This window comes from Vulpes lagopus, chromosome 3 (genome assembly GCF_018345385.1).
Source record: "Vulpes lagopus strain Blue_001 chromosome 3, ASM1834538v1, whole genome shotgun sequence".
NCBI classification, from domain to species: domain Eukaryota; kingdom Metazoa; phylum Chordata; class Mammalia; order Carnivora; family Canidae; genus Vulpes; species Vulpes lagopus.
This window is the reverse complement of record NC_054826.1, coordinates 63,098,180-63,110,531: the sequence shown is the minus strand read 5'-3', so window position 1 is coordinate 63,110,531 and position 12,352 is coordinate 63,098,180. Positions and strand designations below refer to the sequence as shown.

At 50.4% G+C, this 12,352-nt stretch overlaps 1 protein-coding gene across 3 annotated transcripts in view; it reads right to left on the bottom strand.

The window, feature by feature from the left end:
• Positions 1 to 1,138: 1,138 nt before the first annotated feature.
• Positions 1,139 to 12,352, bottom strand: part of DUSP29 (dual specificity phosphatase 29) — a 32,382-nt gene continuing 21,168 nt past the window's right edge. Inside the window, exons 4-6 of one of the 3 annotated variants that reach the window (XR_005986528.1) lie at positions 9,453 to 9,673; positions 4,758 to 5,088; positions 1,633 to 1,753 (exon numbers count right to left, since the gene is read on the bottom strand). Coding sequence is in view for 2 of the 3 variants with exons in the window: in XM_041746843.1 (XP_041602777.1) it covers positions 1,512 to 1,753; positions 9,453 to 9,673 (463 nt within the window). In the remaining variant the exon portion in view is untranslated. Of the gene's footprint in view, positions 1,754 to 4,757; positions 5,089 to 9,452; positions 9,674 to 12,352 lie in introns of all 3 variants that reach the window. The other 2 variants (XM_041746843.1, XM_041746845.1) reach the window with 2 other exon arrangements.

Here is a 12,352-nt window from a genome sequence, read left to right as displayed (position 1 = left end):
GCCCGGCACAGCCACAGGGGCCCAGGCCACAAGTCCTCCCGCCCCCGGTACGAAATCAGGGCAGCCCACCTAAAGTCACAGAGTAGCTTTACAAAGCTGCTGAGCCCCTGGACACTCTCTTCCCTCCATGAAGAACTTCATGTGGTTTCCTGCTGCAAACCACAACCAAATTGGACATTGGGCCCCTTTTCATATTTTTCCCACAGGCCTTTGCTTTCTCCAGGCAGTTTTGGTTCCTGGTCCTTGATCCCGGGCATCTCCATCAGCACCTCTCTTTGGGTCCTGTCTAGTTTAGGGCTCCTGGTTCCAGAAGCCATCTACCTGCTTGTTGCCACCTGCTTTTATCTCCTCCAGACTGAAAGTCACACAGGGGCGCCTGGGCGACTCAGTAGGTTCAGCGTCTGCCTTCAGCTCCAGCTATGATCTCAGCAGTCTGGGATCGAGCTCCGCATTGGGCTCCCTGCTTCTCCCTCCACCCTCTGCCCCTCGCCCTGTTTGTACTCTCTCCCTCTCTCTCTCTCTCAAATAAGTAAATAAAATCTTTTTTTTTTAATAGCTTAAAAAAAAAAAGAATGAAAAATCACACCAAGCCTGGCTTAGCTCTCAGGGGCAGGGAGAGTCCACACCCCAGCTCACCTGCCCTGATCTCCTATTAAACAGCAAACACATTTGCAAACACCTTCCGGTGTGACTGAAAACAAGCCTGTGCTGCTTTGACTAGAATCCAAAGGAAAGGAGCTTCAAGTAGTAGCCTCCTCCTTTTTTCCAAAATTCTAAAGTCAAGCACACTTGTCTGCAATTCCCTGAACTTCTCCGGGTCGAGGCAACTCTGGCGAAGATCCTGAAGAGGCCTGGCTCCTGAGGAGGGTGGAAGCACACACGGCAGGGGCCTCTGCGCAGGGACTCAGGACCCCCACCCCCAGCCCTAATAAAAGGCCTCGCAGAGAGCAGCATCTGTGGGTGGTGACCCATGCCTGGGGATTCCGTGGAAAGGAGGATGTGGGAGCTGCTAAGGAAGTACGGATGCTCCCGAGAGGGGACCCACTAATAAGCTGTGCAAACTCTCCTCTAACACAGCTCCCCAGGGTGCTATTCCGCGAGGCTAGAAAAAAAAAAAAAAACTTGTATTTTAAAATTATTTTTTAAGAATATAACTTTCAGACAAAGCCAGCACATTTAATCACAGCACAATGCCTACACATTTTCCAATCCTTTTCTGCTTCCATCTTACCAGATTTAAAAAAAAAAAAAGATAAAAAAATACAGGCGCCTTTGTGCAGAACTGTGTGCTCATCTGTAACCAATTCTGCTGAGTGACTGCTCCATTCGGCTGTGAAGCCAAGTGCTCATCCGGGAGGCAGCCTTGAATCCTCCCTGTTCATCAGCACACACCTGGAGGTTTAAGATGGGAGGAAGTCAAGCTTTGGTTTCACCCTCCCAAGCCACAGGGCAGGGCTCTTTGGGACTTCTTTCTCCGTTCCCGAGTGTCTCCGCGTGCCCTGCAAGAGGCCCTACGGCTCCTCATCAGCCTTCTCACTGTTGTCACTGTGCTCGGCCTGTCGCCTCTGTTGCACCAGCTGCTTGTCCAGTTCCCGGAGCTGCTTCAGAAAGCCCCGGTTGGGTAGGACACAGCGGTTCTTGGCCACTTGTTGAATGGCATCCACCAGGGTCATGTTCTTGTGAATCATCAGGTAGGCCAGGACCAAGGTCGCCGACCGGCTGCGGCCCATGACACAGTGAACCAGGATCTTACCTGAAATGCAGTAGGGAGAAGAGGCACCAAACTATACTAGTCAAAATTGCATTCTTCACCACCATGCACTCTTGGGGGTGGGGACAAATGGCAATTTCCCTTAAGATTATCCTTGATGACACAGTAAACATCATTTTTATCAAATTTCAGCCTTTGGTTGCACATCTACTTAATACTCTGTGTGATGAGATAGTACATACATACAAAGCACTTTGGCCAAGTACCAACGTAAGATGGTTATCTCAAGAAAAAAACACATGGGAGTTGCAAGCTGAATTAGCCACTGTTTCATGGAAACACTGTTTTTAGCTAAAAGAACAAATGACAGAAAAACCATAATAATTCACACGTGGATACTTGGCAGACTTTGTCTCAAAAATGAACAAAGTAAGCCTCTCATTTCAAAGAAAACAACCAATGGCATTCGTTGCCGGTAATAAAATGCAAGCTTTTGAGCAAAAATTAGAATTTTTGAAAACTCATGTCTATTACATTGAGGTTGACAGTTTCCCCATACTTCTAGATTTTTCAGTTAAGATTGGTGGTGATATTAACAAATGTGTCCTTTTGATAATGTATAGTGAAAAGTGTCAACATTTGGAAGATCTACATAACTTAGGAACAAATATTTTCCAAATGACCAATGTGGGATATTACAAAATCATGCATGGATTAAAAAAATCATTCAAAGTGCCAGGCACCCCAACAGAGTATGTCTGAAGTTTATTGATATGGTTTCAGATTCCAGATCGCAGCTCGCCTTTAAAAAACTATTACTTGTAAAGTTTTGGTGTAGTATTAAAGAAGAATATTCACAATTATCTGAAATGGCTATTAAAATATCCCTCCCTAAAAAACAAAAATAAAAATATCCCTCCCTTCTCCAACTACATATCTGAATGAGGCTGGATTTTCTTCATATATGTCAACCAAAACAACATATCACAACAGGTCAAATGCAGAAGCTGATATGAGAATCCAGCTGAATTCTAATAAGCCTCACATTGAAGAGATTTGAGACAAAAAAAAAAAAAGCAATATAATGCCCCTCTTCTCCCTAGCTTTATTTTAGAAAATAGAATTTTTCATCAAAGCATGCTATTATTTTAACATGTGATGGGTTTTTAAGTTTTAAATATCCTTAAGTTTTTCAGCTTTTATTTCTTGTAGGGTAAATATGGATAGATATAACCTACACAAACCAAAGCTCTTTGAAGACTTCAATACTTTTTAAGAGTGTCAAAGGGTTCTGAGACTAACGAATTTGAGAACCAGAGATCTTGAAAAATCTCTACAAACAAAAAACTCCCTTTGGACTCTACCATAGATAGCGTCACCTGGGCCCAGCTGAGAAGCACGATGTGAAGCAGCTTGTGCATCCTTCATGTCTGCATTTGGTGACGCCCTGGAGCCCTGCAGTACACCAATGTGCTTTATCTCATTTTATCCTTAACAGAACCTTCAAGCTTCATTATCATCATCCCTCCTTTATGGATGGGAAACGGGCTCCAAGTGGTGAAATGTCATACCAGAGGTCGCCCATAAAGCAAGTGCCATCACCAGAAATACTTTAAAGCAACTTGTTGAGGCCCTCTGTGTACTGGCCACTGGCCTCTGTGCTCTGCAGACAGAGAAAGTGGGAAGATTAAGCTCTCGGCGTGTCCCCACCACTGCCATCCCAGTGGCTGTCCTCTCCTGTCGCTGTGGGATGGCTCAGCTGGGGACGAGATGGCTGGGGCCACTTGCGCTGTGTAACTCGTGACACCAGGGACGCCTCTATTCCTGCGTCTCGGGCCTGAGGCTCGGAAGGATGACCACAAGGACTCACAGACATCACAGGGCTCGGGGAACACCGGCAGGGTAGGAGAACAGCTTGCTAAAGAACGTTTCTGAGTGGATATGGCTCCCCCGTGTCCCTCCACCTTCAGCCCCTCACCTAGGCCAGGGGATCGCGCCCAGGGCGGTGGTGATGGTCAGCAGCCCAGGCAGCGAGAGAAATCCAGGAGGCCCGACCTCCGGGCACAGGGATCGTCTCTTGCCTGCCCCTGCAGGGGAGGCCTGCACCCCTCGCGCAGCAGCAAGGATCCACTCCGGCCTCCCCACACGCACGGCTGGCTCAGAGCGGTGCTTCCTAAGGAGCTCTTCACGTTACCCCCATTTGTTTCCCGGAGCCTGACAGCGGACCAGGCGGCCCTCCGTCCACCGGCCCCTGGCTGGGCCGCCTTCTCCCGCGCCCTCGGCCTGAAGGGAGGCGAGAAGCAGCCGCGGCCTGGGGGGGACGCGCTCTGGCCCGGAACGTGCCTCCGGCCTTCCCATCCCCGCAGACTGTTCCGGGGGCCGCTGGGCCCCTCGCCAGCTCTGCTGATAACTAAAGCGTTTCTTCCTCTCCTGGCCAAAAGGGTAATTCTTTCTGTCATGACTAAACGCTCGAAACAGACGAAAGCTGTAGTTCATTAAGTCTTCGGGGAGCCTGAAGTCTGTTAAGCGGGAGGAGGGGAGATGAAGGCCAGAGGGAGCCGGAGGGGCTCGGCCGCCAGCCCTTGAGCTTGGTGGGTGTCCCCCGGACGGGCCCTGGCTCAGCCCACCCCAGGGACTCGGGGAGGCTCCCTGTGTGACCCCAGCCGGGCCGGGGCCTGAGCGCTGGCAGCCACGTCCCCCGGCGTTGGCACTTCTAGGCCGATGCCTTGGGCCCAAGCCAGACGCCCAGCTGCTGAGCCACCCGGGGGCCCCTCAGTTCTTTCCTAATCTGTTCATTTTCTTAAAAGGAATGCTGTTTGCAGCCACTAAATTGACTTGATGGCACACTGATAAGTCTCAGTCTATGTTTCAAAAAAGGTGATTTCAGTGAAACCGTTGCCCTTAGCCTTTACCAAAAGGCGAACTCCCACAATCTCATAAAGAAGACCCATATCCAGAACCTCTGCTGCTCCCCAGCTGCATATTGGGCTGTGTGCCCCCAGCAAGCACAACATGCAGTTCGCAGCTGATGCGTCCAGAGCCTCACCTCAGCCCCATAGCTTCCACGCACATTTTCCATATTTCACCGCAGGCCGATCGGCTTGACGCGCTGATGAGGTGGATGGAATCATCATCCTTGCAGAGGGGAGGTGTGAAGAGGTGGGCTGTCCAAGTTGCCCAGCTGGCAAGTGACCGAACCGTGACGCCAGCCTGGGCCACCCGATGCCAGACTCGGAGCTCGGACATGCCGCGTGGCTCCCAGGTGTGTGGACAGCAGACAGAAGTTCCACCAGGTAACACGAACTTCTACTACATGCAGCACATGCTGATATTTTCAAGTCTTCTCTGTTTTCCTTTTTCTACAGTTTTATTTATTTCTTCATGAGACCCAGAGAGGGAGAGGTAGAGACACAGGCAGAGGAGCCCGATGAGAGACTCGATCCTGGGACCCAGGGTCACGACCTGAGCCGAAGCCAGACGCCCAACTGCCGAGCCACCCAGGTGCCCCTCGATTCTTTTCTAATCTGTTCATTTTCTTAAAAGGAATGCTGTTTGCAGCCACTAAATTGATTTGATGGCACACTGATAAGTCTCAGTCTATGTTTCAAAAATGATGATTTCAGTGAAACAGTTCCCCTTAGCCTTTACCAAAAGGTGAACTCCCACAATCTTATAAAGAAGACCCGTATCCAGAATCTCTGCTGCTCCCCAATTGCATATTTTCGCTGGTGACCAAAGGATAGGCCCCGGTCACTCAAATCAGATATACAGGCCAAGCCTGTTAACCCATCAACCCTACCACCACCCACCCTCAACTCAACCCCGCCCCTGCCAGGTGCGTACTCTCACAAGCGACCTCCTTCCTTGGTTTTGGGGGGTCACCCTTTGCCTGTCTCTCCCTCACCTAACCTTCCTCAGCAGCGTGCAAAGGCAGAGTTCCTACTTCTCCCAAAACAGCTCTGGGTGTGTTGGAAGTCATCAGAAAAAGGGGTGCATGTTGTATTTTGAACTGCTAGGGGCAGGACTGTGTGTGCTGCAGTGAGGCGGGGGACCCCTTAAAATACCCTGAGAATCTGGTCTGGTGAAAGCTTAGAAGTACCAGAGAACCAAGCTCCTGCTCAAAAGCAGACTTCTTTTATTCATTCATACCTGCTTTATCCATAATAGATTTTAAGGTGGCTTCAAAAGCAGGCTATGGACCGTTTAAGAAAAAGAAAGAAAGAACAAAAGGAGAGCGGTGATACTAAAAATCCGATCTTTAGAGCCTCACAGTATCTGCCCTGGGATTTCTTAAATTAAAACCACACTGCTTTCACCTCTGAGGATGCCATGCCAGGAGCACTTAAAGCCATCCAAATGGGGTTTCTGTGGCAGTATTTTGTCAGTACTTCTTTCTCTGCTGAAGAATGACACGTTCAGTTGCTTCAGATCTTATAACCAGCTGGAGTGCCTGACCTTTCCTGATTTTTGGTGACCTCTTATACAGTAAAGTCACCGGATGCTCAAAAAAAAAGGGCAAAGGACTCTTCTGGGAGGCCTGAGTGACAGAAGGAATTCCTGCTGGCCTCTGATTAGCTCTGTGACCTGGGCACATCACTTGCCTTCTCTGGGCCTCTGTTTCCCCAGCTCTCAGGCTGGGACACTGGACTAGATTATTTCTGAGACTTTTCAAGAGTGACTAGAGTTGCCTGGGGAGTCCTTTCAGAAGAGATGGGTCAGGGTAGGATAGGGGTAGGAGTGGGTCCCTCGGGGCTCACTACAGGCCACAGGAATAGCTCTAACAGCACCACAAAGAAGGCTTTCCAGCAAGAGTAAACAAGACTGTATGTGAGGGGCAGCAGTGGGAAAGAGCGTACACTTGGCTGGAACTAGCCAAGGAAAGAACAGGAAAGACAAGAGAGGGGAGAGAGAGAGAGATGCCTTGCCTTAGGGCCAGACTGTCCATCAACACCTCTTACATCAAGAGTATAATAAGAAACATATGAGGGAGCCTGGCTCTAATATGCTGTAGTAGCGTCCCCTGGATTTCCAGTGAGTGACTAGACATCATGTGTCCACTGCATGTGTGCATGTGGCATGAAGGCTGAGCATATGCCATCCCCACTGGATGGAATCTGTGACCATGCCATGGCTGGACCAATGAGTATTTTATTTTGTTACTCTGACTACTCAGCATAGGTGACAAACTGACAGCCATTGGGCTTCTTCTGTTTGGCCTTTGCAGCATTTTAAGACATGTTCAGTGTGTTGCCAGCACTTAAAAATTAGGCAATTTCACATTAAAATCCAGGATTGAAGACTTTTCCTGAAAAATTAGCTCTACATTTGCACTGATTCTCACAAGACACATGTTGGCTGAGACTGAGTAGCAGCTGCCCCCTTGGAGAGTATAGGGGGCTCTTGACTTGGCTATAGGCACTCCCCACCCACACCCCCACGCCTTCCCCACAGCCCGCTTCATTTGTTTACATTCCCCGCCAGGTTCTGTAGGGTTTGCATTTGATTTGAGCCCCAGACTTGTGGATATTCAAGTGCAAAGGGCATCGAGAAGGGACCCCAGCCCCCTCCTTGGCAATGGGGTCCTGTCCTGTTCCCCTTCCCCCAGCCAACTGTCTGGTCCCACACCCCTGCCCACCAATTCTATCCCCTGCACGTTCTCTGGCCTGGGCATATACTTTTCTCCCTTGACCCTTTCTTCTTTTCTAGGTGCTTTTGAACACATGGTCTAATAGTCAGGACATCTCCATATCAGTGTTCTGTGATCTGGCCAGTCCTAAACATGACTGGAGAGCCCCCATTCTTTCCCATTTCAGCAGAGGGGGGGAAAGACGCTAAAATGGTGTGCCAGGAACTGGAAACAAGCTGTCATGGGAGTCTATTGTGCAAGTTCAAAGTTGGAATGTCTTTTTTCCTTTTTTTTTTTCCTCTTTTCAGATTGGAAACTTTATTATGATGATGCACACATGCTAGTGTGGTTATGTGTTTCATGGTGCATGACCTCTCTTTATCAAACACATCTGAGAACCCGCTGTGCACCAGGTTCTGTGCTAAGTGCTCCATGTGGGTTGCTGCTGATCCTCATTATAACCTTTCAAGGTAAATATTTTCATCACTAGATGGAGAAAGCAAGGCTTAGAGAAATCACATTGTTAGTAAGTTATATGGCGTGAATTTGAACCCCGCCCTGTCTTCTCCAAAGGCTGCCAGACCCCTTCCATTAAGAGAAAGTTTGAAGATACAGTAATGGCGAAAGAGTACATTAAACAGAAACTGAAGGACTGGGTTGTTGCAGCTTTGTGTTTTTTTCTTGTCAAATACGTTTTCAGTTAACTTCAAATAATCTGAGGAGAATTTTTCCTCATGTTGATGAGTCTGAGTCCCATTGCTTTTTGATACTGCTAAGAAACCCATAATGTGCATAAATGCAAGAGATGGTCCATAAATAACCTCATAGAAGCATGACTTTGAAATGAGGCATCCCCTAATATAAGCACTTTGGTTCTGTGAGGTTGTTTTTTTTTTCTTTTCATTGTGACATTGCTTTCTGAACCAAAATAATGACAAATTGTTGGTGCCTAGCTGTGGGGCCAGCTAGCTCGGGGACTCAGGCCATGGAGGGATGGCCATCAAGGTCTGGGACTCGACCTACGCCCAGCTACAGCCCGCAAGTTCCTGAGGCAGGCCAGTCAGCCAGTCACTGAGCCTCCTAATCCCAGCCTCTTGTGGCAAGAAAGGCTTTCAGTAACTGGACACACTGAATTGTGCAATGGCCCCAGAAAGGGGTATGACACATGGGCCTAAAGTCAGAGCACAGATTAGGGAGTTGAAGTTCCTTTGGCCTCTATGAAATGCCCCTGAAACACCCCCTTGCAGCAATAACTGCACACTGTTTTACACCAATGCAGACCTAAGCCATGCCCTTCTCTCCAAAAGAGCCTTGTAGCCTTTACCCAGATTAGACCAGCTAACACTGCATTTTGAGTGCAAGGACTAGCCCTGTGACTTTAAAAATGGATAATTAGCCTTGGGAAATTTGGACATCACAGATGCAAAACTCAGATTCTCAAATATAGTTCGCCCTTCAGAAGGCTAGGTTGTCAGCTTTCTCTAGGAGGCCTCACTGGACTGTGTGTATGTGGGGGGCAGGGGTGGGTGCAGAGGCAGGGTTCGAGGAGGCCGCGGGTTCGGTTGGCTGGCCGGAGATTCCGAAGTCTCTCCATGGATTCCCAGTCAAGTCAGCTCCCTGAAGGTTTTCTGGCACTGAAGCCCCTAGCGGTTAGTCAGGTCTGGGCCCAGGCACAATTAGCGTCTGGGCTGCAGTCCCAGCTTTGAGGCCATCCAGACGGCCCTGCTGTTCCGAGGATCGCTGATGAGCCTTAAGGAATTGGGATTCAGGCCAAAGGCCTTTCCTCTGAACCCTCCCGATCCCCACTCCCCACAGCGGCAGCCGGGGGCCCGGACCCCAGCAGCAGCGCGTTCTGTGTGGCTCCCAGCCTCCTGGGGCTCACGGTCCCAGCAGAACCAGCAACCAGCGGGGAAGGTGCACAGATCCCCGCTCGGGCCAAGGTGAGGGGCGGGGCCAAGACGGGCCGGGGCCTCGTGTGGCGGGGGCGGGGCCAGGGCGGGGCGGGGCCTCGTGGGTGGGGCGGGGCCTCGTGGGGCGGGGCGGGGCCTCGTGGGGCGGGGCGGGGCCTCAGGCGGCTGCTTGGGGCTGCACTCCCAGGGGTGGCGGGTCTCTTACTGTGGTCGCGGCTGAGCGCAGCGTCGATGAAGGCGGCCGCCGGGTAGAAGAAGACGCTGAGGTCGAAGGTGGGCACGTCGTCGGCCTCCACGCCGTGGTATTCGATGGCCATGTCCCGGTAGTAGTCGGGCCCAGTGTCCACGTTCCAGCGGCCGTGGGCGGCGTTGAGCACGTGCGTGAAGCCCGCCTTCTGCAGCCCGTAGCGGTCCAGTGCGGTCGCCCTGGGCGGGGGGAGGAGGGGGGGCTGGTTGGCCGGGTGCTGCCTTGGCCTGGATCTGGGGGGGACGCGGCAGCTGCCCTGCCCCGGGTTTCTTTCTTTTTTTTTTTTTTAAGGTTTTATTTATTTATTCATGAGAGACAGAAACACAGGACAGAGGGAGGAGCAGGCTCCATGCAGGGAGCCTGATATGGGATTTGATCCACCGTCTCAAGATCACGCCCTGAGCCAAAGGCAGATGCTCAACCACTGAACCACCCAGGCGTCCCTCTGCCCCAGGTTTCCGCCATCAGTTCCCAGGTAAGGCCTGGTCACCGAAATGAAGGCTTTCCCTAGTCCGGGGCCCTGCTCTTCCCGAGCTCCTGGTGCCGCCACTTTGAAAAGCGAAGAGGATGGAGCGTGCAGGAGGTGAGCTACCCAACGGCCCATTCATCCTCCCATAGTTCACCAAAGACAGAACCCTTGGTGCTAGACACTATCACTATCCAAATCCCCTAAAAAGTCACAGAGTTACCCGTTCATCTCACCTTTATTTTTTTAAGATTTTATTTATTTATTCATGAGAGAGAGAGAGAGAGGCAGAGACACAGGCAGAGGGAGAAGCAGGCTCCATGCAGGGAGCCCAACGTGGGACTCAATCCCAGGTCTCCAGGATCACGCCCTGGGCTGAAGGCGGCCCTAAACCGCTGCGCCACCTGGGCTGCCCTCATCTCAGCTTTAAAAGTAGGCTTCTCCTCTGAACCTTCCAGATATTTATAGGGGTTGGGGCTCAGATGAATGCTTTAAGATGCCATTTCAGGGATCCCCGGGTGGCTCAGCGGTTTAGCACCTGCCTTTGGCCCAGAGCGGGATCCTGGAGTCCCGGGATCGAGTCCCACATCGAGCTCCCGGCATGGAGCCTGCTTCTCCCTCTGCCTGTGTCTCTGCCTCTCTCTCTCTCTCTCTCTCTCTCTTTATCATAAATAAATAAATAAATAAATAAATAATCTTTAAGATGCCATTTCAGTGCAAGGATTTGATGGAGATGGGCAAAATTCTTGACGTTGATGTTCACAGGGGTGGTGAACACCATGTAGAACCCCTTGCTTTGATGAGTGAATCCTTGCCTAGTTGGGCAAAGCATTTTTCTGAGGAGAGGTATTTGAGCTGTCTGTTGTTTGAGTTGATGTCAGCGAGTGCCTGGAGCCAACAGTGAAGTTATTTTCTGATTTATAGCCTTATCTTTCTAGGCAAGAATTTCCAGGAACAAAGAATAAAGTCATGTTGAAGAAGGTGGCCTTGGAATATAGGGCAGAGGTAGGTTGTCAGAGGAAGCAGGAGTTATTTCTGTCCAGAGGGGCCAGGGGAGACTGGGGGAGGGCCCTTTGAGTTTGCCTTACTACAAATGTCAGCTCTTGGTGATGGAGGGGAAGAGGAAGGCAAGGGCAAGGAAATAGCACAACCCAAAGGGTGGAGGCTGGAGATAATGAGGGCCTTTCAGGAAACGTTTATTACTTCCCATAATCAATCATTTATCACAAATAATAATGACTTAGAATCTACTGTGTGCCAGGCACTGTCCTGGGTGCTGATGATGCCACAGTGAACAGGTCAGTCAAGGTCCCTTGGGAAGCATGGATTCTCACGGGGAGAGCAAATAAACACCAAACAAATAAGATAATTTCAGATGGCAGTAAGAGCTGTGCTAAACGACTGTGGCCCTGCTTTAGGTAAGGTGGTCAGGGAAGGCCTTGCTGGGTGGTAGTATTTATGCTAAGACTGAGGGATGAGGAGCTAGCCAGAGGAAGAGTTGAAGGAAAAATGTTTCATCCAGGTCGAGGATACAGCAAGTGCTGAGAATGCAAACAAGTGTGGCTGTAGTGGCAAGGGGGGTAGTGGTACAAGGGCACATTGGAAAGGTAGGCAGGGGCCGGGTCATGGGAGGCCCTGTGGGCCCACAGGGGAGACCTTGCATCTTACTGTAAGTGTGGTAGAAAGCCCAATGCTACAGAGGATTTTAAGGAAGGGATGAGCATTGTTTATTTTGTAAAATATCAGTCTGTAGATATGTAGAGAGGGAGTAGAGTGGGGAAAAAAATAGAAGCAGGGAGCTCTGTTGGAGGCTGTTGCAGTTGTACAGCCAAGAGAGGAAGCTGCTTGGAGCAGGTGGGGTCACAGCAGGGCTTGCTGATGGATTGCTCAGGGGGCAGGGAAGAGGAAGCTGGTTTGGGCCAGAGCATAGGGTGTGAGAGGAGAGGAAAGATCTGGAGAGGAAGTGTGGGGTTGGATCAGGAAAGTGCTTGGATCTGTATTTGGAGGGCTCAAGGACAGTTGTTTTGTTTTTAAGATTTTATTTATTCATTCATGAGAGACACACAGAGAGAGGCAGGGACACAGACAGAGGGAGAAGCAGGCTCCGTGCAGGGAGCCAGATGTGGGACTCGATCCCGGGACTCCAGGATCATGCCCTGAGCCAAAGGCAGACGCTCAACCACTGAGCCACCCAGGTGTCCCTCAAGGACAGTTTTTGATAGTGTTTGAGGAGGGGTGATCCTAACTAGGTTTTAGGACACCATCACCCCTCAACAGCACAAAGACCAGTTCTACAGCTCAGGACAAAGATGACAAGGGTTCTGGAACCAGAACGATAAGAGGCCAGAAGTGGCATTGTGCTCCAGCTAAGGGCTCATCTCAAGGTCACTGG